Source organism: Camelus dromedarius, chromosome 21, assembly GCF_036321535.1.
Source record: "Camelus dromedarius isolate mCamDro1 chromosome 21, mCamDro1.pat, whole genome shotgun sequence".
NCBI classification, from domain to species: Eukaryota; Metazoa; Chordata; class Mammalia; order Artiodactyla; family Camelidae; genus Camelus; species Camelus dromedarius.
The window spans coordinates 34,184,855-34,210,722 of record NC_087456.1 but is presented as its reverse complement, the minus strand read 5'-3'; the positions used below and the strand labels follow the sequence as shown (position 1 = coordinate 34,210,722).

The window sequence follows — 25,868 nt, the reverse complement described above, 5'->3', positions numbered from 1 at the left end:
CTCAGCATGTATTGTCTGCATCATATATATTCTTATTTTAAAATAATTATTGGGTTCAAATGTGATATACTTTAAAGATTACAAGTTCAGAATACACTTCAGGATAAAGCAGTTAAACACCAAATCTTTCCCCTACTATCTCTAAATTTTATAGTTTTAAAAAATATTTTGTTGTGCTTCTTGCCAATCTTTGTTCTATAAAAACCTTTATTCACCACCAAAGCATAGTGTGTGTTTGTGTGTGTGTATGTGTGTGTGTGTTTATACTTGATATTGGATTTTTAAACTACTTTTTATGTCAAGATAATGATAGTTATACACACAATTAGATTCTAATTCCTCTTTATGACTTGTTTGGTTTATTATATGTGCTAGATAGACATCTTGTAGAAGAACATGCATTTCATCCTTTTTACTATACTTTTCTATTAATAGAGAAGCAAAAGTAATAACTACTAGATCTTATTACTAGCATAGGTATGACACAGTGCTTTTTACGTGTTTGTGATGTTGTTTCACAGATTCAGACAAGCATTTTTTTTTTCCATTTCCTCTGAAATAGAGTCTCAGAAAACTTTAAGAAAGTTGGGAGAATGATGGATGGAAGGAGCACTGGAGTGATTCCACCTGATTTCTCACAAATTCTGATTTATGAATAAAAGGAGTTAAACAATACTTGATCAACTGAGAAGAATTGGTTCAACAATGAACAATTCTGAATACATCTGCATATTTCAGTTTTATGGCTGCATTTTAACTGTTGTTTTATCCACAAGTAGGATATGCCATTTGTCCTTCCCGACAGGTTGCTCGAAATGTATGGGCAGGTGTCACTCTACGATATCCATGTTTACACTGAAATTCAACACTCTCGTTGGTTTTAGAATAAAGTTTTTTATCATGTCTCCATCTTAATTCTATATTATGTGTTTTCATAATTTCTTCTGAAATTACACATGCCTCTGAAGTTTAAAAAAAAACATAAGACATTAAATAGTATACAAATGTTTTCCATAGAATTTCAGACTTTCAAATAAAATGTTCTAACTGGGCCAGGACTTCATCCTCTAAATCTTTTCCAAACCAACTCACTGAAAATCCTTTATGGTAGATTCCATCATTTTAAACAGTTAATGATGTAAAATGAGGTACTATTTAATGTAAAAATTAACTGCTATACTTAAAGAATCATAATGTCAGTGATCATATGAAGAGCTTTCCTTAAGGAATCTTTTGTTGCTATTGTTGCTTGAAACAAAAATTTTCAAACTTTATTTCTGCGCATACTAATATCCGTTAGTCAGCCTACAGAATGGCAATTTGTTAGTCCTTGGAAACTCTACTAGAAACAGCTAAACATCATGTTCATTGCACTCTTTTCCCAGGATCCACGAGAAGATTAAAATACTCACCTAAGCATTTGGGAGGTTCTGACCACTCTCCATTCCTACATATTACATTCCTGTTTCCGTCCAGTTCATAGTAGGATTGGCACTGGTACTCAACGGTCGAGCCCGGAGGGTACACTGGCAACGGGAACGAGGTAATGTCTCCGTTGTCTATAGGTGGAGGAGGCCCACATTTTCCTTGAGAGTCTAAGGAACATGTTGTTAGATTTATTGAAGGACCAAAGAAAACCCTCCACAGTTCAAAATAAAGAAAGCAGCATAGTGTGCAGTATTAAAGCTTGCGATATCTAATAACATGAAAGTTACTGAAGAAATTTTCATCACTACACTGAGGCCTATTTTACAGCCAGTCCTTTCACCCCACATGAAAGCACACATAATACATTAACAAATATGTCTTCTTTGTATTATTCCAGTATTAAAAAATGTTTTCTTAGTGAATATACGCTGTGCAGATGAGTACGTAAGATAAACAAAAAGTTCTGTGTCCTTGTATAGAACGTACAGCAGTGCCTACTGAAGCCCCAGTCATTTTTAATGATTTTCATTTTTATTACAAAAGAAACATCAGCTCCTTTAATAAAAGTCAAGAATTACAAACGTGAATAGTGGGAAAGGGAATGCTGCCTTCTTTTTCTGGACAAGGTGAGGTGGAAACATTCTGCTCATTGCTTCTGCTAAGTATTCCTTCTGCTAAGTAAACACCCCGAACATATGATGAACACCAACAGAGGAGACTGTGGAGGATGGAGAGAAGTCAGTCTGGTTGGCGACCTTGGGATTCAAGGAAGGACACTGTGTTTTCACTTCGCCCCCTGTGTGTCCTGGACTGGGCACTGAGACTGCAACCCAGGAATATTACCCATTCAGACAAGAAAAAGTGCTCATGAAGTGTTAACATCTTTCTCTTTAAGTGCAGGCCTGGGAAAGAAGTCACCTAGCAAGACAGAAACACTTTTACCAATCCTGACTCACTACAGAAATATACCGTAGAAGGAAGCTGACAGCCCTCTCCCTGCCTTGATCTGCAGAGGCCAAGTAAGGAGCCTGGACTTCCACCCACAGGCTGAGGGAACAAGACGCCTCTCTCCGTTCTCCTGCTGTCAGTGGAGGCCAAGTGGGAAGGCCAGACTTGCACCCTGCATGGCCGTAATGGAGGCCTGATAAATAAAAAATTTCAATAAAGTCCTTAGTCTCAAAAGGCAATTCTCCAAACGCTCAGGATACAACTGAAAATCACTCAACATAGCAAGGACCAGAAAAGCCTCAAAACAAAAAGGAGAATCGACAGAAGACAACACTGCAATGACACAAATATTGAAATTACTGGACAACAGTTTTTAAAAATCCTACTGAATTTATAGAACTAAAAAATAGAGTAAGAGATTTTTTTTTAAAAAAAAACAAACTGGTTGAACTCTACAATATACTGCAGCTGACAGAAGGATAAATTAACTTGAATATAAACTAATTTTGAAAATAGACTGAAAACAATGGACAGAGCTTCGTGGACCTCTGGGAAGACAGCAAAAGATTGAAAAGAAAGGGGTTGGAGATCAAAAAAACTTTAAAACTATGGTTAAAAATTTCCCACATAGGGCATAAGGCATAAATCTACATACTGAAATATCTGAGTGAATTCCAAAGAGAATAAATGCAAAGAAACTTTCATCAAAATACATAAGACATACCAGATCAAACTGCTGGAAACTAAAGAAGAAGAAAAAAATCTCAAAAGCAGCTAGATAGATACTATGCAATACCTATATGGGAAAATGGTTCAAACACCAGCAGGGTTCTCATCCATGGCCACAGAGCCAAACAGAAGTCACAGCATTTCCCCAAGGCTGGAAGAAAAGAGCTGTCAACCCCAAATTCTGTATCCAGTGATGCTATCCTTTAGGATAAAAGGGAGAAATAAAGACATTCCCAAACACAGGAAAACAGAGAATTTGTCTCCCGCAGACCTCTACTTAAAGAATTGCTAAAGGAAATCTTCAAATAGAAAGGAAAATATAACAGAAAAGGGATTGAGAATTTAGTAAACAAACAGTGCAATGGACTTTAAAAATAGGGGTAAATATAAGACTATCTTTTCTCTAATGAGTTTGCTAAATTACGTTTGTGCAAAATTGTATCATTTCATAAGGTGCTCAATGTATGTGGAGGGACCACTTAAAATATTTATGTTACAAACGTGAGGAGATTAAATGGGCCTAATGGAAGTAAGATTTCCACATTCCACTTGAAGTGGTAAAATGTCTATACAGGTAGGGTGTGATAAGCGTGAATGTATGTGTTAAAACCTAGAACAATGACTAAGAAAACAATGCAAAGAGATATGCTCAGAAGTAACGCAGAATATCAAAATTAAACTACTTCATCATGTTGAAAAATCCACAGGAAGGACAAGAAAGGAAACGGGGATGAGAAACAAAAACACACACAAAACAAACACTAAAATTTTTGGCTGCCATGGTCCCTAATATGCTAATAGTTACTTTAAATTAAATGGTCGAAATACAGCAGCTAAAAGCTGAAAATTTCAGGGTGGACACGTAAACAAGACCCAACTATATGCTGTCGACAAGAAATTCATTTCAAACATGAAAACATACGTGGGGGCAAGTGAAAAATTAGAAACACTACATACCAGGGAAAAGTTCCTTTGAAAACCACAAGTGGCTGATCTGTTATTTTCTTGGCTCCCCTTACTTCCTGAACTCTAAACACTCACGGGTCCCAGGACCAAGTTCCCAGACTCTTTATTTAATGTGCACACTAAGTCCTTGAGTAAGCTCAGCCAGTAACATGCCTTTACATACAATCCATATGCTGAAGATGCCCAAATTATATCACGTCCTTTGCAAGGCCCCAGGTCCCTATTCCATGTCTCACAGTGGAATTTCGTGTCAAACTGGAATATGTTGGGGTGTCAGAGTTACTTCTGGTATCTTTAACCCATTTATTCTTCAGGATCTTAATACTTAAGACAGGAAGTTTTCCATGATTCCAACTATTCAAACCTGGTCACATCTTTCACAAAATAAATATGTCAGATTACTTATTCAGTTGACAAAAAAACTGGACTTTAACCGCCACTGTTTCATTTGCACTTAAAAATTGTTCCATAAGAACTACTTCCTTATACATTTATATTAACATTATTTGTCCCTGATAAATTCTTTAATATTGGGAGAGTAGGTAAGATACTCTACCTTTGCACTGAGGTGGTTTTGTCCAAGTTCCATTTAAACATGTCACTTCTACGTCCCCAAAAAGGTCATAAGGTTTGAGGCATTCATAACGTACTCTCTCACCAGACTGATATCTAGGCTTCGGGTTTTGTAGAGCAGCATTTTCCACACTGGGTGGATTCACACAGGAAACATCTGCATAGAAAGAAAAAAAATCTCTAACATAACAATCATTTTGAGTAACACTTCAACAAATGGGATGTCATTCTTGGATACGCATCACTGTTAAATTTTTGAACAGAGGCATTGCCACGCGTCTGCAATAACAGTGTTACTCTCTTACCTACCTTCTGAAAGACACCAGAGTCAGAATTCCATTAAAGAATGGCGGCTGCATCTCCTTCCTTTGGGTGAAAATTTTAAAAAGGTTGGCAATCAATGTACAAGATGATCTCTTGCATTTCCATCTAGTAGCCTTAGTTTACAGAAAAGCGACACACTTTGACTAGTGACAGATCAGAAAGTGACAAGTGTAAGCAGTGAGCTGAAGCAGCTTGTTGTCAGATGGAGCTGGCCGCCACCTTGTGGCCATACGTGCAATGAACACAACTTCCAGAAACCTGGCTGTGAAGGAGCCTGGGAAGAGCCAGGGCAAGCTCAGCCAAGTCTTTCAGTCACATCAAAACAGCATCAAACTCATGGAGACAGAAGACGGGTGGATTATTTCCTTAAAGAAGCGCAAGAAGCTCACGTTACAGCCCCTACTCGTCTGTAGCAGGAGCTTCTATTTCCAGAACTGGCACCAAGGAGCCTGTGAAACAAAGAGCATCTACCTGAGTTGTTCCCAGCCCAGGCTGCAGAGCTCACTCGAGGGGTTTGTGAGAAGCAAAGACCCCAGACCCTGCCCTGAGCCCTCCCCACGAGGGATGCTGCAGCGGGGCCCTCGAATGGCTGGTTTCAGCTGCAGTCAGGGAGCAAACGCCACGGAGCTCAACCCCATTCAGTAGGGCGGGTGGCGATTTTAACTGAATGTCCTCAAAAAGACCCAAGTTATTCTGTTCAAACACAAACCAACCAACCCCATACATTGCAGCCGTCATATGGAGATTCTAACACACCAATACCGTCCAATTAACAAAATGTTTAGAAGATTAAAAGAAACCCCAAATTTCATTTAAAATTTTTCCTTGGATAGTTTACCCAATAACCCTGCTCCACAAAATATATCCCCACTGACAGTCTCCTGACCTTCATTCCTTTTTAGGCCTAGGTACGTGAACCTTGTAGATTCACTTTTATACTAATAGTGAATTTCTCTCTCTCTTTGGCAAATATAACACTTTACGTAGTAAAGTTCTGTGGTTCTTGAGCTGTTATCTTTGTACATAAAACCTGTTTAACATGCAGTTTTCTGTACTTGTCCCCAGAAGTTCACGTTAGTAATTCTGCAGTGGTGAGTAGAAATCTCCCTTAATTAACAAGCAGCGCAGACACGTCTGATGCAAGTGGCTGCCCTGATCTCAGACACACGCTGCTTGTCGCTGTGACGTGCTCCTTCACCAAGGGTGGGGGAGGTGTTTCACTCAAGGGATGTTCTAATATTTCTTTTCCACTACACTGGTTTTCCAAAGGCGGGCCCTGGACCCAGTAGCTCAGGCATCACCTGGGAACTTCTTAGAAATGCAAACTGTAGCCCTAGTCTACGCCTAAGGCATGAGAAAGTCTGGGGGTGGAGCCCCAAAAGCAGGTTAGCCAGCCCTGCAGGTGGTTCTGACGCACTCTTAAGTCTGACAAGCACTGGTCTCCTCAGAGCATCCCAGACCCTTAGGGGCTGTTTGATGGAGCTTCTTCTTGTTCTTCGAATTTCCCCCTCATCCTCCTGACAGACATCTTTAGGAAAGAATCATGCCCCGTGCCTATAACAGTATAAGGGAAAGTGCATGGCATTTCAAACCACAAGACCTGGATGGGAATCCTAGTTGTCAATTGCTCGGACTAAAACCATGCATAAATGTTTTTATCCCCTAAGCATATTTCCTCATTAAAAATTGGGAGGAGAACATTTATCCGGGACACAGAGTCAAGACCTCTGCCTGAAGCTCTCTCTCATTTGAGCACCCTGCACAGCTGTCATTGGCACGACTTCCAGGTTATAGATGAGAAAAGAGACACACAGAAGACTCAGGATGTGAACCTGCCGGCTACCTTGCCTAGCCCTGACCCATCGGACACAGACCGTTTGACAGTGTTGCCTTCTCTGCAAATGTGGACAGTGCTTCAATGAGTTTGTTGTGAGGGTTAAATAAGGCAACAGAGTTTAAAAGAATTCCAAAAAAGTAACCATTACATTTGTATCTGTTACCTTAGTGGTTTGGTGGATTGAGTGGAATCAGCGCTCATACCTGAAGGTGAGGGAATTCAACACCTAATAGAAGAACAGTTTTGTTTTAAAGGAGAAACCATAAACCATCATAAACAGATGGTTTTAAAAGATAAGATCAGTGAACTTTTACACTAGAAAAGCATAAATTCTAAGAAAACGAAACCAAAAATCTTTAGTTTCATAAAACTGAAAAAGAACAAGTAAAATTATTATGTAAATAGAAAAAAGTACATATCTTTCCATGAAAAGAAAAGCAAGCATTTATAAAATAGAGGAGAAGGGCAGGTACTTAAGTGGAACTGAACCACTCTTATGCACAAGTCAATGGACCTCAGATTAGAGCCTCTTCTCACAGCCTTGTGAAGTGGTTACTTAGATAAGGAGTGAGACTCCCTCATCTAATGTTTGTGTTTTTGCCCCAAAGACTTTCAGAGGCTCTGTTCAATGGAAAGACCACAGCAGTCAAAAAAACAACTTAAATTCCCTGGCTTTTGGTTACAGGAATGGGAGCACTACTGCGGCCAATGCAATGCAGACAAGCTACCTAGGAAGTTCTTGAAAAAAACATTCATGAAATTAAATCAGATTCACCATTAAAACTACACTACTGCAAAGGAAAAAAAAATCAATTAAAACACTGAAGTCTGCATACTTATTGAAAATAACCGTGAAGAGGCATTTTTGACTTTGTTTCTGGAGACATTTAGGCAAAACAAATCTCACTGTTTCTCCAGAATAGGTAGTTATTTAAATGGATTAAATGTTCCAATCAAAAGACGTGGAATGGATACAGAAACAGGGCTGTCTAAAAGAGATCGACCTCAGAGCTAGAGACACATGCAGGCTGAAATTGAGGGGATGGAAAAAATACTGTATGCAAATGGAAACCAAAAGAAATCTGCAGTGGCAATATGTATATCAGACAAAATAGATTTTAAAATAAAGAGTGTTACAAGAGACAACACTACATAATGCTCAAAGGATCAGTCCAAGGAGAAGATACAACAATTGTAAATATATATGCACCCAACATGGGAGCACCTCAATATATAAGGCAATTATTAACAGATATAAAAGGAGAAATGGACAGCAACACAATAATAGTGGGGGAACGTAACACCCCACTTACATCAATAGACAGATCATTCAGACAGAAAATCAATAAAGAAATACAGGACCAAATGACACATGAGGCCAGATGGACTTAATGGATATCTACAGAGCATTCCATCCAAAAGCAAGAGAATACCCATTCTTCTCAAGTGCACATGGAACATTCTCCAGAACTGATCACATGTTGGCCCACAAAGCAAGACACAGTAAATTTAAGAATACTGAAATTGTACCAAGCATCTTTTCCAACCACAATGCTACGAGGTCAGAAATCAACTGCAAGAAAACAACTGGCAACACTGCAAACACATGAAGACGAAGCAGTATACTACCAAACAACCGGTGGATCACTGCAGACGTCAAAGAGGAGATCAAAAAATACACTGAGATAAATGAAAAGACAAGGATCCAAAACCTCTGGGATGCTGCAAAATTAGTTCTAAGACTGAAGTTTATAGCAATAGAAACCTACCTGGGGAAACAAGAAACATCTCAAGTAAACAACCTAGTATTACTCTTAAAGCAGCTACGAAAAGAAGAATAAACACAGCCAAAGTTAGTAGAAGAATGGAAATCATAAGGATCAGAGCAGAAATAGATGAACTAGAGACTAAAAAAAAAAAAAAAAAATAGAAAAGATCAATGAACCTAAAAGCTAGTTCTTTGAAAAGATAAACAAAATTGATAAATCATTAGTCATACCCATCAAGAAAAAAAGAGACAGGGCCCAAATTAATAAAGTCAGAAAGAAAAAAGAAGTTACAGCCACCACCACAGAAATACAGGGGATCATGAGGCTGCTATGAGCCACCGTATGCCAACCGAAAGGACAGTGTAGAAGACATGGACAATTTCTTAGAAAGGCACAGTTTGCCAAGACTGACTCAGGAAGAAATAGAAAATATGAACAGACCAGTTACCAGTACTGAGATTGACTCAGTTATTATAAAACTCCCAACAAACCAAAGTCCAGGACCAGATGGCTTCAGAGGTGAATTGTCCCAAACATTTAGTGAAGCGTTAAGACCTATCCTTGTGAAACTACTAGACAAAATTGCAGAGAAAGGAACACTTCTGAACTCCTTTTATGAAGCCACCATAGATACCAAAGGCAGACAAGGATATCACAAAAAATGAAAATCACAGGCCAATATCTTATGACTATAGCTGCAAAAATCCTCAACAAAACTAGCAAATCGACTCCAACAATGCATCGAAAGGATCATACACCATGATCAAGTGGGATTTATTCCAGAGATGAAGGATTGTTCAGTATCCACAAATCTATCAATGTGATACAGCACAGTAACAAACTGATGAATAAAAACCATATGATCATCTTAATAGATGCAGAAAAAGCTTTTGATGAAATTCAAATATATGATAAGAATTCTCTGGGAAGTGGGCATAGACGGACCATACCTCAACATAATAAAGGCCATATATGACAAACCCACAGCTAACATCATACTTAATGGTGAAAAGCTGAAAGCATTTCCTCTAAGATCAGGAACAAGACAAGGATGCCTACTCTCGCCACTGTCATTCAACATAGTTTTGGAAGTCCTAGCCACAGCAATCATAGAAGAAAAAGAAAAAAAGAGAATCCAAATAGGAAAAGAAGAAGTAACACTGTCACTGTTCATGGATGACATGATACTATACGTAGAACACCCTAAAGAAGTGATCAAAGAACGACTAGAGCTCATCAATGAATTTGGTAAAGTTGTAGGATACCAAGTGAATGTACAGAAATCACTTTCATTTCTATACACTAACAATACAATTCCAGAAAAGGAAATTAAGGAAACAATCCCATTTACGATCTCACCAGAAATAATAAAATACCTGGGAATAAACCTACCCAAGGAGGCAAAGGACCTGTACATTGATGAGAAAAATTGAAGATGACATAAACAGATGGAGAGATATACCATATTCTTGGATTGCAAGGATCAATATTGTTAAAATGGCCATACTACCCAAGGCAATGTACAGATTCAATGCAATCGGTATCCAATTAGCAATGATATTTTTCACAGAGCTGGAACAAAACAAAAGTTAAAATTTGTATAGAAACACAAAAGATGCCAAATAGCCGAAACAGTCTTGAAAAAGGAGACTAGATCTGGGGGAAATACACTCCCTGACTTCAGTCTGTACTACAAAGCTGCAGTAATGAAAACAGTATGGTACTGGCCCCAAAACAGACACATAGATCAATGGAACAGGTTAGAAAGTGCAGAAATAAACCCACGCACATATGGTCAATTAATCTACCACAAAGGAGGCAAGAATATACAATAGAGAAGACAGTCTCTTCAACAAGCGGTCCAGGGAAAACTGGACAGCTACCTGTAAAGGGCTGAATTTAGAACATTCGCTAATACCATATACAAAACTAAAGTCAAAACGGATTAAAGACCTAAATGTAAGACCAGATACTATAAAACTCCTGGAAGAAAACATAGAACACTCTTTGACATAAATCGCAGCAATATTTTTTTTTTCAAACCATCGCCTAGAGTAATGGAAATAAAAGGAAAAATAAACAAGTGGGATCTAATTAAACTTAAAAGCTTTTGCACAGCTAAGGATACAATCAACAACAAAAAGACAACCCACAGAATGGGAGAAAATATTTGCAAAGAATACAACTGACAAGAGACTAATTTCCAAAATATACAAGGAGCTCTTACACCTCAATATCAAAACAAAACAAAACAAACAAAACAAGCAACCCAATCAAAAGATGGGCATAGGATCTGAACAGACATCTCTCCAAAGAAGACATCCAGATGGCCAACAAGCACATGAAAAGAAGCTCAACATCACTAATACTTTAAGAGAAATGCAAATCAAAACTATAATGGAGTATCACCTCACACCAGTCAGAATGGCCATCATTCAGAAGTCCACAAATGATAAATGCTGGAGAGGGTGTGGAGCAAAAGGAACCCTCGTACACTACTGCTGGGAATGTAAGTTGGTGCAGCCACTATGGAGGACAGTATGGAGGTTTTTATAAAATCTAAAAACACTTACTATATGATCCAGAAATCCCACTCCTTGGTATATATCTGAAAGAAGATATAATTTGAAAAGACATGTTCACAGTAGCACTATTTAAAACAGCCAAGACATGGAAACAACCTAAGTGTCCATCAACAGATGACTGGATAAAGAATATGTGGTACACACACACACACAATGGAATACTACTCAGCCATAAAAGTATAAAATAATGCCATTTGCAGCAACATGGATGGACGTGGAGATCGTCATTCTAAATGAAGAAGTCAAAGAGAAAGATAATACCAGCTGATATCACTTATATGTGGAATCTAAAAAAAAAAATGACACAAATGAACTTATCTACAAAACAGAAAGAGACTCATAGAACAAACTTATGGTTACAAGGAAGTAAATGGCTGGGAAAGGTAAAATTAGGAATTCATAATTGGCACCTCTTGGGGAGTGATGAAAATTGTAGCTGTCTTGACTATGGTAGTGGTTTCATGGGTGTATACATCTAATAAAATCATCATATTGCACATCTGAAATGTGTGTACTTTACTGGACAGGAATCATACTACAATAAAAGTGTTAACGGCCCCCTCCCCAAAAGAAATTCATCCTAATTTGCTATAGATTTCTTCATCAAATAATAAAGATCTTTATGTGAAAAAAGAAGATGTTCAAGTGACCTGAAGCCATATGAAAGTGTGCTCAACATGACCCATCATCAAGGATGCGCAATATTATAATGAGAAGCAAACACTGCTCCACAGCCACCAGAATGGCTAAAACCGACAGACTTGCAACGCTTAATGTTACTGAGGAGGTGGAAGAATTAGAACTCTCATACATTGCTGGTGATCATTCAAAATACTAGTCCAAAGACATTGAAGAACTTTGTAGCAATGTCTTGTATAGTTAGCCCTGCTGCTAGTTTGTTATCCAGCAATTTCACTTCAGATATTCACTCAAGAAAATTAGAATGTATTTCCCCGGCACCCACTAAAAGGCTTAAACAAGACTGTCTACGGCAGGCTTATTCACAAGCAGAAAAAACAACGGAAATTAACACCAACAGGAGCATGAATAAGCAGACTGTGATATATTAATATTAAAACAAAGGAATGCTCTTTTAAAAAATACATGAATTACTGATACATTCAATTACATCTATGAATTTTTAAAACAAATTTTGTTGAGTGAAATGTGTCAGACACAAAGAGTACATATTGTTTAACTCCATATATATGTACATACACATATATAGATATTGCTTAATAGGACTTCCCTAAGATCCTTCATGATTTATTTTGTTTTCCGCTCATTAAAACATATACTTGGCATACAGTAATATTTAAACTGTAACCAGCAGTTCAATTTTATTTTTCTACATAGCGAATAAACATAAACAGAAAATCCATCTTTTCACCATTTCACTCCACCCTAGAACATACCACAGCTGGATTATGGTAATATTCTCCTAACTGGCCTTCCCCTCTCTTCTTGGACATCTCGATCCATTTTCTAAAGAGTAACCATAGTGATCTTGTTTCACACTCACTTTGTGTCATTTCCCTGCTTAAAACCTCTCAGAGGTTTCTTTTTCTTTTTTGAAGACATCTTTTATTCTTTAATTCAAGTAGAGTCAGTTACAGTGTGTCAACTTCTGGTGTACAGTTCAATGTCGCAGTCATGCATATGCATATACATACATAGATTCATTTTCATAGAAGGGTATTACAAGATATTGAATATAGTTCCCTGTGCTATACAGAAGAAATTTGTTTTTAATTTATTTTTGTATATAGTGGCTAACGTTTGCAAAGCTCAAACTCTCAAAGTTGATCTCTTCCCACCCCCTTTCCCCTGGTAACCAAAAAATTGTTTACTAGGTCTGCAAGTCTCTTTCTGTTTTGTAGATGGGTTCATTAGTGTCCTCTTTTTACTCTTTCTTTAGATTCTACATATGAGTAATATCATATTTTTCTTTCTCTTTCTGGCTTACATCACTTAGAATGACAATCTCTAGGTCCATCCATGTTGCTGCAAATGGCATTATTTTATTATTTTTTAAGGCAGAGTAGTATTTTATTGTATAAATATACCACAACTTCTTTATCCAGTCATCTGTTGTTGGACATTTAGGTTGTCTCCACGTCTTGCTATTGTGAATAGTGCTGCTATGAACGTTGGGGTGCGTGTATCTTTTCAAAGTAGAGTTCTCTCTGGATATATGCCCAGAAGTGGGATTGCTGGATCATGTGGTAAGTGTATTTTTAGTTTTTTGAGGAATCTCCGTAGTGTTTTCCATAGCAGCTGCACCAAACTACATGCCCAGCAGCAGTGTAGGAGGGGTCCCTTTTCTCCACGGCCTCTCCAGCATTGATCGTTTGTGGACTTTTGAATGATGGCCATTCTGACTGGGGTGATTTGATATGTCAGTGTAGTTTTGATTTTCATTTCTGTAATAATTAGGAATATTGAACATTTCTTCAGGTGCCTGTTGGCCATTTGTATGTCTTCATTAGAGAATTGCTTGTTTAGGTCCTCTGCCCATTTTTGGATCTGGTTCTTGTTTTTTTGTTGTTAAGCTGTATGAGTTGTTTGTATATTCTGGAGGTTTAACCGTTGTCAGTCACATCATTTGCAAGTATTTTCTCCCATTCCATAGATTGTCTTTCTGTTTTGCTTATGGTTCCTAATTGAACATGGACTAAAATCCAAAATCTTGATCATGGCCCTAAAATTCCTGAATTATTTACTCAACACTTTGCCTCGTCATGAGCCACAATGGTCTCCTTGATTTTCTTCAGAGAATACAGGCTTGTGGTGCATTAAGGCCATTTATCTGACTCCTCCTCTCCAGATGTCAACCCTAAGGTTGGGGGAGATTCCTAAACAACCTTACACGAAATATGCCCCCCACCTCCAGTCATGTTCTTCATATTATCTTTTATAATGTGCGTGATTCATAATTTTCAGTCCTCAATTTCTTCTTTTTTTTTTTTTTACCATTAGTGTTATTTCTACTGTCGGTCTCTCACTTGACATTATAGCCTGTGAATAAAGAGACAGTGACTCTTGTAGAGGATTGATTTCCAACACTTACGGAAGTGCTCGGTGTGTAAAAGGTGTACAGTAAATATGGACTAGATGATTTGGTGATGCGTGCAGACGTCCTGAGGACGAGAGTAGAGCTTGTTCTGAGAGGCTTTGACTGTGCTTTAGGAATCTTACTCCCAGGGTTCCCAAGTCTCTTATTCATTGAAGTAACATTTAAGTAACATTTAAGCAAAAATATGAGAAACTCCAAGTCAACTTCAACACCAATATATTCTTATTTCTAATATGGTTCATATGAAACAGTTTTCCATATTTTAAATTACAAACTGTAAGCCTAAATTTCGGAACTACGTGGTTGTAACGATGTGGAAATTATTGATACTTTTGTGCTGATCTTTTAAATTTAGCATTTACCAAAAAAAAGATAAGTGCCAAGTAAACTTGTTTGCTAAGCCATATGATTTTGCAAATGTGATATTTTCACTATCTCTCTATGACAAATTTAACTTATCATGTTATGTCAGCAGATCTTACACAGTTTTACTATAAACATTAACTTCGTGCTACTTAGACATAGAAGTGTCTTTCAAAGTTTTCCACTGTGTTTTTGCTAGTGTTTTCTATCATTACCTACATTTAATTTATGCAAGCAGACAAAGTAATTCTTAAATGACGATCCAAAGATTTGCATGTCTACCTAGACACAGTTGGACCCCTGAAACTAAAAAGATTAGGACAGTAGCAAATAGCATTACTTCACATATTTAATACTGTTGTTTCTCCGTAAGATGAGAAGAATGCGGGATCGCAGAGGACAGTGTTTTACTTACGGACACGACTGCATTTAGGAAGGAGGGACCAGCCGCTTTCTGTACAGGTGATGCCTCTCTGATTATTTGGAAGACTGTAGCCGGTGTCACAGACAATTTGTACAGAGTCACCCTCCTGGTGTATTTGTCCTGAAGATGCAGAATGACCATTTTCCACCCAAGGGAAAAAGCACTGTCCTAAAACCCAAAAGATGACTGATACAGATGTTGCATTGAAAGAGTATTACATTTTTCATACTTCGAAAGAGAAAACAAGTGCAAAAGTTGGTTTCATAAAAATAAGGCCATGCATGTCAAAGTTAATATGCAATATCATTAAGTATTATTTGCATATATAAGAAACATTTTACGTCTAAAAATTACTTTCCACAAATATCTTCTTATAAAGGCGAATGGCACATGTCATCTTTGCTGGTCCCCCCAGTACCTGCCACCATGACTGTCTAGACTCTGTGGTGCCTTCAGGCACACCCTCTCCACTGACTGACTACGCTGAACGGTTCATCTGGATAATGATGGGGGTGTTTACTCACTGAGACACTTTGGAGTTGGGGACCATCCTTTCTCTGTACAGGCTATTGGAGTCCAGGGTGATTGTGAAGGAGACACAAATTTGTGATCACAGGTGTAGTAGAAATATTTCCCCATGTCAACGGGAAAAGTTTCTTTGTATTTGTTTTCATCGTATATGTTTCCATGTTTTATCTCCGGAAAATCGCAAGTTCTCCCTTGAGAAAAAAAAAACGGTATCCTACATGAATAAATACGGAACACATTTTACTAATCCCACCGATGAATTTATTATTCTACTCAGTTTAATTATTGCACTGTATCAGTGAGCAGAGATTGGGACAGCCTGTAGTTAGGAGTACAGAGGTACGTGAGGGGTTCCTGATGTTTAAGTTCTTTGGAAATATTTCCAAGATGAGAATCACACAGAAAAATGTAAACACCGAGGAAGAGGATAAAAGTGGTTGTATCGACTAAACCTCCCAGATGTAGGAAGTTTGCTTCTGGCCAGATGGCAGGACTGTCTGTGGCTCTGTGTCCCTTCTTGCGCCTCTCCTTCCTGTGTCCTCCACAGATGTCCCCTCAGCATCCCAGCGCTTTCTAGCCCTCTCCTCCCAGGCCGGGTCACATGCTGCGTAGGCTACCTGTGTGAAGAACTACATGTGCACGTATGAATATACATATGTATTCAGGCATTTATGTTTAGTCATACATGTATCTATGGCTGTGTGTTATATTTTCGGTGAAACAGTGAAGATAATTTGAATGTTAAATACATTTCCTAAAGGAAAAAATTAGCAACAGAGTATCCCAAGACATATTACTAAATGCTGACGAGTGTCTTCTGAAAGTACCTATGTAAGAATTTAAATATACTTGAGTGGAAATCAGGAAAATAATTTTTGATTATTACTCTACATTTAAAAAATGTAGGATTGTGTTTATTTACTAAGGCTGCCGTAACACAGCGCTATCAACAGGACGGTTTAAATAACAAACATTTATTTTCTCACAATTCTAGCGGCCAGAGGTGCAAGATTGAGGTATGAAAAGGTTTGGTTCCTTCTCTGGCCTCTCTCTTGGCTTCTCCCTGTGTCTCTACACGGACTTCCCTCTCTCTGTCTGTGTCCTGATCTCCTCCCCTCAGACCAACACTAGATTTATTGACCCAGAGCCCACCCTAATAACCTCATTTTGACTTAATTACCTTTTTAAACAACGTACCTCCCTTTACAGTTACATTCTGAGGTCCTGGGAGTTAGGACTTCAACATATGAATTTTAGAGGACAGAATTCAACCTGTGCCCACTAAATACACAAAGATGTTTCTATTTACACAAAAGTGTGCTTCTACAGGGCGGATTCCTCACTCTGTTGAGAAACTGCTACAACTCAAACTTACAAGGCATTTAGCTCAAAGACTCCTTTTAGAAAGAGCTCACGGAAGGAGAAGAGTTTACACTGGACAGGAATCTTTGTTATATTGTTGTTATTGCTGTTGCTAGTGAAGGAAGTTGCCCCAGTAGAGACTTAAATAACATACAAAACCAACCATGCAGCAAATTATTAAAGTGAATTCTTTTTGTAAGTTAAGGAATAAAACATCGTGATTTGCCTTCAGTTCGTAAATGGTGCAACGAGGAATCCTAAAGCATATCAGAGGTTTTGTTTACAGTAACTTGGAAAGGAGATTTGTTTTTTATTTTGAATAAAGTAAGACAGTAAAAAGATATTGTAATGAAGGATTTATAAAATGTTTAAAAGAAGGAGAGAACTTATTTACGTTAAGAAAATCTTAAAGATTGTATATATTTATAAAAAGAGCTTTTAGAAGTAATACCTAGAAATATATTCGTTCTTAATTTAAAAGTAAGTTAAAGACTCTACAATTATGTTTCTTATGTCTAAAATATAATTACTTAATCTACAACAATTGCATTCAGATAAATTAACATAGACTACTTCACTGTAAACGTGAAAACACTTTAGTGAACAATGTCCTAGGGTTAATGCTCTAAAAATTATTTACTGAAATATTAAATCGATCATGATATTAATGACTTAAGTTGTATTAAGGTATAATTAACATAGTGAACTGAATATATTTGATTTAATGAATTTTGCCCTATGAATCCATGAAACCATCACCATGTGCAAGATCATAAAGATACCCATTGCTCCCAAAGTTTTCCTTGCATTAAAAATAAGAACCCTTCATTTATTTTGAAGTCAGAAGGTTCCTAATGTTGTGTGAGCATATTCACTTCGTAATGAGCGTTGAGAGTCTTTTTGATGTAGAAGTCAAAAACCAGAGAAAGCATAATTCCTTTTTCCCTTGGAAGAGTATGAGATAATTTTCCTCTAAGGTTACAGTTTGTAAAGATGACACAATACAGTCAATTCCTACGAGTCTATTATTGAAATATAGAGACACGTGAGAGTAGATAAAGCATGAAGTTACCTTTAAAAGGCAAACTGAGGGTTCATCTCTGTTTTCAACTTACTTTGTCTGTGAGCACAGGAAACCCACAGGGGGAGGAGGACAGTGGTTAGTAGCAGCATGTCCGATACGCCCACCGGTACGTTCGTACAAGGACCTCCCGTTGTGTTCCTTGGGGTTTTAAATCTGCTTCACTAGCAGTTGTTAAGTGTGACTCTGATTTAAGGGCATTACCATGATGCTAGTTAACTGAGGTCACTTTGTAAATATCAAAGTTCAAAGAGCTTTGAAAATCCATGAATTCCGGGTAGTGGTTTCACAATAATTTCTTGAGTTCATTCCCTGACATGTACGTGTACACCTGTTTCAGGGACGGTAATAGACGGGCTCCCACAGTGATACAAAACACTAATTTTTAAGTTAAGCACTTCTTAAAAAAAGGTGAAGTTCTTTCTCAACCCGGTGAATCACGTGAATAACTGAGTCCATGTCACTAACGCCTTCTTCTGTCCTTTATTTACCTTCACCACCTTCTCCACTTAGGGGTCTATGAAGATCAAAGTGTATTTAGAATTAATTTCACCACCTGTGTTTTCTTGTGCTTAAGGCAGCAGTGATTGTTAAAAACTCATATGGGATCACACTAGTGAGTACAAGAGCTTCAGCGTATTCTTGGCATTAAATATTTTTTAACGTGCTTTGAGGCACCATTGTTTTAAATAATATCTTCAGGTACATACAATAGTATTGCTTTTCTTTTAGGAATGTAACTCAAGAATTCTCACCTGTTCTTTCACTGACACTGATTGCATTGTTTCTTTATTTTTTATATGTATGTTTATATTTGTATAGCCATTTATATTTGTCATCATTTAAAATACAATTACTTAATATAAGAATTCTTTTCAAGCAGATAATAAATATGGAAAATATAATATTAGTATAAAGGAGAAAAAAAGTCACCCTGCATTGAAATTTATTTATTTATTTCCTCACTGTAACTACAATGGTTTCAAACTATTAAATAATTTATTAGGGCTATGAAATGAAGACTTCCAGAAGAACAAAAGAGCGTATATTGGACTAAACATTTTATAAATAAAAATTATAAGCTAACACATATGATTGAACTGACTACATGAGAGAGGAAAAACAAGGAGAATAAAGAAAGCGTTCAACCTCTGAAAGAATGGAATCAAATTGTGAGATCCGAACTTAATTATTTTCTGAACTTAGACAACACACTCACGTCCACGTGGCACATGGATGGTGGAGCTCAAGGAGAAAGCAAGAGTCTCATTTGTGTGAAAGTTCAGAGATGTGCCTCTGGGGCTGGCAGAACATCCGCCAGGTGAGAAGAGAAATCTATGAAGGTCCACCCGGGAAATTCCTCATAATCTTCATTATCTCTCATTAAAGTATCTACTAGATCTACATGAGCATTCATGGGGCAAGACTCCAAGCATCCCAATGGAAAGAAATTGCTGCAAAGCAGAAAACTAAAAATTTCAAATATGTGCAGTGAGGAGGACAAGGAGTTGGGAGTTCAAAGCCAGCATAGCTTACTGAATACTTCACATTTTACTTGAACCCAGACGAACATGTCTGGAGTAAATACTATGTCCCTGGACTTGACTGACGCAACACTGAAACACACCGACCTTAAGGAAAAACAAACCTTAAACCCAAGACCGCACGGGGTAATAGTCTTCCACTAGGAGCATAACTTCTATTCTGTGTTCCTTTGTGAGACGGTTAGACAGGTGCAGCATTGAGGGGAGACAGAGAAAACAGACTGGCACTATTTTCACTATTTTTAGGAAAATAATGAATAAAACGAGCAGGAGGTAGTTCTGCTGGCTTTCCCTTGGCCTTCCTCCCCATTACAGACCTCACTCACTGCTCAGGGAACAATGCATGACATCTTCCTGTTGCTCAGCGTGTCTCTCCCGCTTCTGCATTCTGGAATAGTCCGCCATAGAGAATAATGACAAGATGTGTTCAGTGGCCCACTGGAGCCACTCTGAGACTGAACTGAGCTAAAACTCTACTGTTCAGCTGACCTCCTCACGTCCCTGCTCTTACTGGCTGCTGTGGATCATGGTCACACTCTGGGTCTCCTGGAGTGTGCTGAGACCCAGTATCCAGTAATCCCCAACATTCCTGATTATTTCTTTCCCTCAATGCACGAACACCTTGGTAAACATCCATAGGTCCCTTTGGGGAAGGCTGGGAGGAGAACGAATACTACAGATCTCCGGGAGTGTACCATCTTCCCTTTTCACAGATCCAGTAGAATTCCCATCCACTGCACCCCTAGGGACAGCAGGCTGCATGAACTGCCATAGGGCTCTGTGAGCACGGCTGTTCTGATTGCTGCTTTCACTCTTCGTCATGCTGGCCACAGTCATTTACCTTTGGCAATTAATTGCAGCCACATGGCCTTTTTGCTTCAATTATAGCCATCACATTTAAGGTTCCCACTGTCGAGGCAGCGTTTCCCACTGTGACTTTCTGACCTGGAGAGGAGAAGAGTCACAGAGCTCTCCAGGACACTCGGGCTCCCACTCCCAAGCTTGTTTCGCACAGTCGTGGTGTAAGGGCCCTTCAACAGTGCCGGAGCAGGTGTTCACTGCTAAAAGCACTCTCATAGTCCAGGCTCCCTAAGCCTTTGGAGCTCTTCCATTCTGGTACACAGAGGCAGTCCTGGCATTTCAGCTTCACTTAGTGTAGGCCACCTTGTGGTCAGGGGATGAGCAAACCTGCTAAACAGAGCCCTATTTAACCCCCGAGTTACAACATTAGTTCCGAATCTCAGCTTCGTGGGCCCATAGCAGTATATTCTGCTGGATTCCACTTTATGTTCCTTCCACCGTTACCCCCCACCCTTAATATCCATTCCTATGCGTATTTCCTCAATTTCTATCCATATAAATGGGTCCAAGATACCGTTCTTCTGGAGTACAGCACACCGCCTCACGGGTCACACATTGGACCTCACCTGTCAGAGCTCCCTAAAACTTGATTCTCCTGATCAGTCTAGAAACAAAAGGAATGGTAGTGGTGTGTCCCGAGGGAATCAGCTGTGTCCTGCAGGGCAGTGTCTCAGCGGAGGCCGCTGGAGTTTCCTCAGGCAAAGCAGGGCTAGTCCCTCAGATCCCGTTGGAAGGACTGCTTCTACCGGTAAAGGAGACAGCAGAATTTAGGGGTTCAATGTCCAGTTTTGCTAGGTTCTTTCCACTTAACTCCTTTTCAGTTTTGAGGATGTGATTCCTTCCCACTTTGACAGCAGACATCCTGTGTGGTTGGAAATTTAATTTGCGTTGTAATTCAGGCACTGGTAGGGTGAGACTTGGTTCATTTTTCAGCGATCTCAGCTCTGAGGATACAGGAAATAAGCGTTTCTTTCAGAACCAACGTAAACATTTTAAGGGGATTGTGCAGCATCTGAACTGTGACTTTGAATTCCTGAGCTCCTCTTTTCTACTCTTCACTTATCTAGTAAAATTAGGATCAACCAGCCAATCTAATTATACTCATTAGTTTGACAAAAACGTGCTAATATGTCAAATACGTGCCTCCTGTAAGTATGATTTATAGCGTCCGCTGTTGATAGGCCGTGCGTCTGTGTTTCCACACATGCCATGGCCATCAGTGCCCTCTTTACTGCTTGTTGTAGATTCCTTAGTGCTCTGCGAATACGTTCCAGAAATACCAGAATCAGTTCCAAAAACTCATCATTCTTCTGGAACCACTCACATTACCAAAATCTCCATCAGTCAGACTTCTCCAGATGAACAGAACCTATATTCTCTATCAGTATAATACAAACACACATACACAGGGTGACAGAGAGACAAAGAGAGACAAACAAACACAGAGACACTGAGATTTGTTTAAAGGAAATGGCTCATGTGAGTGTGAAGGATGGCAAGTCTGAGATCTGCAGGGCAGGCGGCAGCCTGGAAACCCAGGAAGGCTGTACGTCGCAGTTTGAGTTTGAAGGCAGTCTAGAGGCAGAGTTTCTTCTTCCTTGAAGGATCTCGGTGTTTTCTCTTAAAGCCCTCAACAGACTGGATGAAGTACACCCACACTAAGGAAAGTATTTTGCTTTGTTCAATGTCTGTGATTAAATGTTAATCACATTAAAAAAAATGCTTTCACAGAAACATCTAGACTGATAATGTGACTAAACAGCCGAGTAGTGCCGCGTAGCCAGGTTGACTCAACGTAAACCAGCACACTGATGAACTCGGATTTTTCCTTCAGGAGATTCCCAACCAAACTATGGAAGATCCACCTGGTCTCTTCTTGTTGCTTGTAGTCAAATACATGAGATCAAATATACCTTGAAGGATGAACTGTCAAGCAGAAAGGAACCAGCACTAGATGATGTGAAAATTCTCAGCTTATCCACGTGTATGTACTCACCATCAAGGCAAGAGGGGCTGGTCAACCCTTTGCTTAAAAGGTGAGGCATGTGACTCGAGATGCAATCCGACAGCTCATCCTAGGCCAGCGCCAGGGACCCTTTATGCAGGAGAGATCTGTGATGGGCCCTCAGGTCTGAGAGCTGGCGCCTGCCAGAGACTGACGAGGCTGTTGAGAATGTTCTCCCAGCAGAAATGCCTTCAGCCTGGCCTGAAAGCAACAGGGACCACACAAAGTAAAGGAAGAATGCCTTCCAAGATAGGTCTGTGGATACAGAGGTCTGGGCCAACAGGGTCTCTCCTCACCGTGGTCCAAAAAGTTGGGGCTGCCACGCCAGGGCACCCACAAACAGAGCATCAGTTTCACAGAGGAGTTTTCTCAGGCTTGACATCAAATGGAGTTTCTCCTGCTGGGTTTTGGATTTGGCCAAGACCTCAGACTCCCTCTTTGTTTCGATTTCTCCCTTTTTGAATGGTAATCTATCCTATGCCTATCTTAACATTATATTTGGGAAGCGTATGAGTTGTTTTCTGGTTTCACAGGGTCACAGACACAATAGGAATTTTCCCGAAGGTTGGACCAGAAACTGAGTCTCACCTGTAAATGCTTTAGAAGATATTTAGATGGAATTTGGGCATTAGAGTTGATGCTGAAAAGGGTTAACACTTTGGAGGACGTTGGGATTGGATGCATATATTTTGTACCTGGGAAAGATATGAATGTGAGTGGTTGCAGTGTGGACATTACGTGTTGAACAGTGTCCTCTAGAAGATCTTTTAGAATCCTTACACCCAGGGCCTTAAAATGTTGCCTTACTTGGAATTCAGGTGTTTAAAAGGTGTAATCAAGTTAAGATGAGGTAATTATGGTGGGCTCCAATCAAATGTGAATGATGTCCTCGTAAGAAGAATGTACCAAATAAAGGCAAAGACACATAGGGAGGATATTTTGTAACAAGAGAGGCAGAGATTAGAATGTCGCAGCTGCAAGCAAAACCAAGTTTGGATGGCCACTGCCAGAAGCTACGAAGCAACGGAGAAAATTCTACCCATTCTCAGAGAGAGCATGCTATCAAAGGCACAAATGGAAGCAAGAGGAAGCAAGCGCTATTGTTATTCTTTTTTTTTTTTTTTTATATTTGTTAGATTTTATTTCTTGAGTAATAAAATTCTAGTGTAGAGCACAATTTTTCAGTTCTATATGAACATACATATATTCATTGTCACATTTTTTTTCACTATGAGCCTCCACAAGATCTTGTTTATATTTCCCTGTGCTATACAATATAATCCTGTTTATCTATTCTACATTTCAAAATCCCAGTCTGTCCCTTCCCACCCTCCCCGCCTTGGCAACCACAAGTTTGTATTCTACGTCTATGAGTCTGTTTCTATTTTGTATTTATGTTTTGTTTTGTTTTTAGATTCCTCATATGAGCAACCTCATATGGTATTTTTCTTTCTCCTTCTGGCTTATTTCACTTAGAATGACATTCTCCAGGGACATCCCGTTGCTGCAAATGGCGTTATGTTGTCGGTTTTTAAGGCTGAATAGCATTCCATTGTATAAAGATACCACTTCTTCATTATCCAGTCATCTGTTGATGGACATTTAAGCTGTTTCTATGTCTTGCTTATTGTAAATAGTGCTACTATGAACTTTGCGGTGCAAGTGTCACTTTGAAGTAGGGTTCCTTCTGGATTTAGGCCCAGGAGCGAGATTCCTGGGTCATATGGTAAGTCTATTCCTAGTCTTTTGAGGAATCTCCGTACTGTGTTCCACAATGGCTTTCCTTGCTTCCCTCTCCCACTCTTAATGATTTAAATGTCTTCTTTTACAATTTTGTGATTATTCTTTTTGTAATTCATGGCAGTTATCACCTTTCCAGTTATGAGTTTCTCATTTTTATAGCATCCTGCTTCTTTTCAATTTTGAGTAGACCTGTCAATATTTCTTTTAGCATGGGTTTAGTGTTGCTAAACTGTTTTAGTTTTTGCTTGTCTGTGAAGTTCTTTATCTCTCCTTCTATCCTAAAGGATAGCCTTGCTGGATAGAGTATCCTAGGCTGCCTCTTTTTTTCATTCAGGACTTTGAATATATCTTGCCACTCCCTTCTGGCCTGTAGTGTTTGTGTAGAGAAACCAGCTGAAATCCTTATGGGTTTCCCTTGTAACTCACTCCTTGTTTTCCTCTTGCTGCCTTTAGGATCATTTCTTTATCCTTGATTCTGGCCATCTTGATTATAATATGTCTTGGTGTGGGTCTGTTTGGGTTCTTCCTGTTTTGGGGACCCTCTGAACTTCCTGTACTTGGATATCTGATTCCTTTAGGTTTGGGAAGTTTTCAGTCATGATTTCTTCAAATGCCTTTTCAGTTCCCTTTGTTACCCTTCTGGAACACCTATTATGCATAGGTTGGCACACTTTATATTATCCCATAGGTCCCTTCTATTGTTTTCATTGTTTTTTATTTGTTTTTCTTTCAGCTGTTCTGATTGGGTGCTCTCTGTCGTCCTGTCTTCTAGGTCACTTATTCGTTCCTCTGCATTTTCTAGTCTGCTTTGCACAGCCTTTAGGTCAGCTCTCATCTCAGCAATTGAGCTTACTAATTCTACTTGGTTCTTCTTTATAGCTTCTATTTCATTTTTGACATATTTTATATCTCTAAACACTATCTGTTTTAGATCCTTCAGTACTTTGATCACTCCTTTTTTGAAATCTTGATCTAGTAGGCCATCAATGTCTATTTCCTTGATCGTGCTTTCAGGGGATTTCTCTTGATCTTTTAATTGGAAATGGTTCCTCTGCTTCTTCATGCTGCTCATATCTCTCTGGCACTGTGGCTTAAGGAGTATGAGTTATCTAGTTCTCCTGGAGACACTGTGCTCTTAATGATTTTATTGAGAGGTCTTTGTGTCTTTGCCCTGTTTCTCAAACTCAGCTTGCTGTTTCCAGAGGCCCTCCATTGGCACCCTGTTGTGTGCTCTCCCAGTGGCTGTAGGCTAACAGATCGCACCTCCTCCCAACACTGGGTCAGGTGCTAGGCTCTTATCTGGTGGGCAGGCAGGTCACTCCCCCTCCTGATGCTGCAGTCAGATGCTGCGCTCGGGGGAGGCAGGTGGGCGGATCACGCCCCACCCCCAGCACCGTGGTCAGGTGCTGCGTTCCTGCTAGGAAAGCAGGTTGTCACCTGCCCTTTCCTGGCGCCAGTAGCTCCGCTGCTCTGTGCAGCTGCCCGCTCCGCCTCGGGTCGGCGTTCCGAAGGTGGGCTCAGGGAACACCGAGGAAGGGCCCCGCCCCTGCTCCGGGCCAAATCTCAGCTCCTTGTTTGTCTTGGCAGCAGGAGTTCTCCGAGGTGCCAGGGCAGAAAGATCCTATCTGCCTCCAGCTGTAAAGAAGTCTCAGTCCTGCCCAGGAGGTTGCAGAGCCCCCGGGCGCGGATTCAGGTCTCAGCACCCCCCCCCCACCCCCGCAG

General features: G+C 39.4%; 1 protein-coding gene across 1 annotated transcript; it reads right to left on the bottom strand.

Moving 5' to 3' along the window:
- Positions 1-731: 731 nt before the first annotated feature.
- Positions 732-19,942, bottom strand: LOC105100426 (complement factor H-related protein 1-like). The gene is made up of 5 exons (XM_064477013.1): positions 19,864-19,942; positions 15,014-15,190; positions 4,628-4,801; positions 1,413-1,595; positions 732-962 (listed from the first exon to the last, which is right to left on the bottom strand). The coding sequence occupies exons 1-5, from the start codon at positions 19,940-19,942 to the stop codon at positions 766-768; spliced, it is 810 nt and encodes a 269-aa protein (XP_064333083.1). The 3' UTR covers positions 732-765.
- Positions 19,943-25,868: the final 5,926 nt, after the last annotated feature.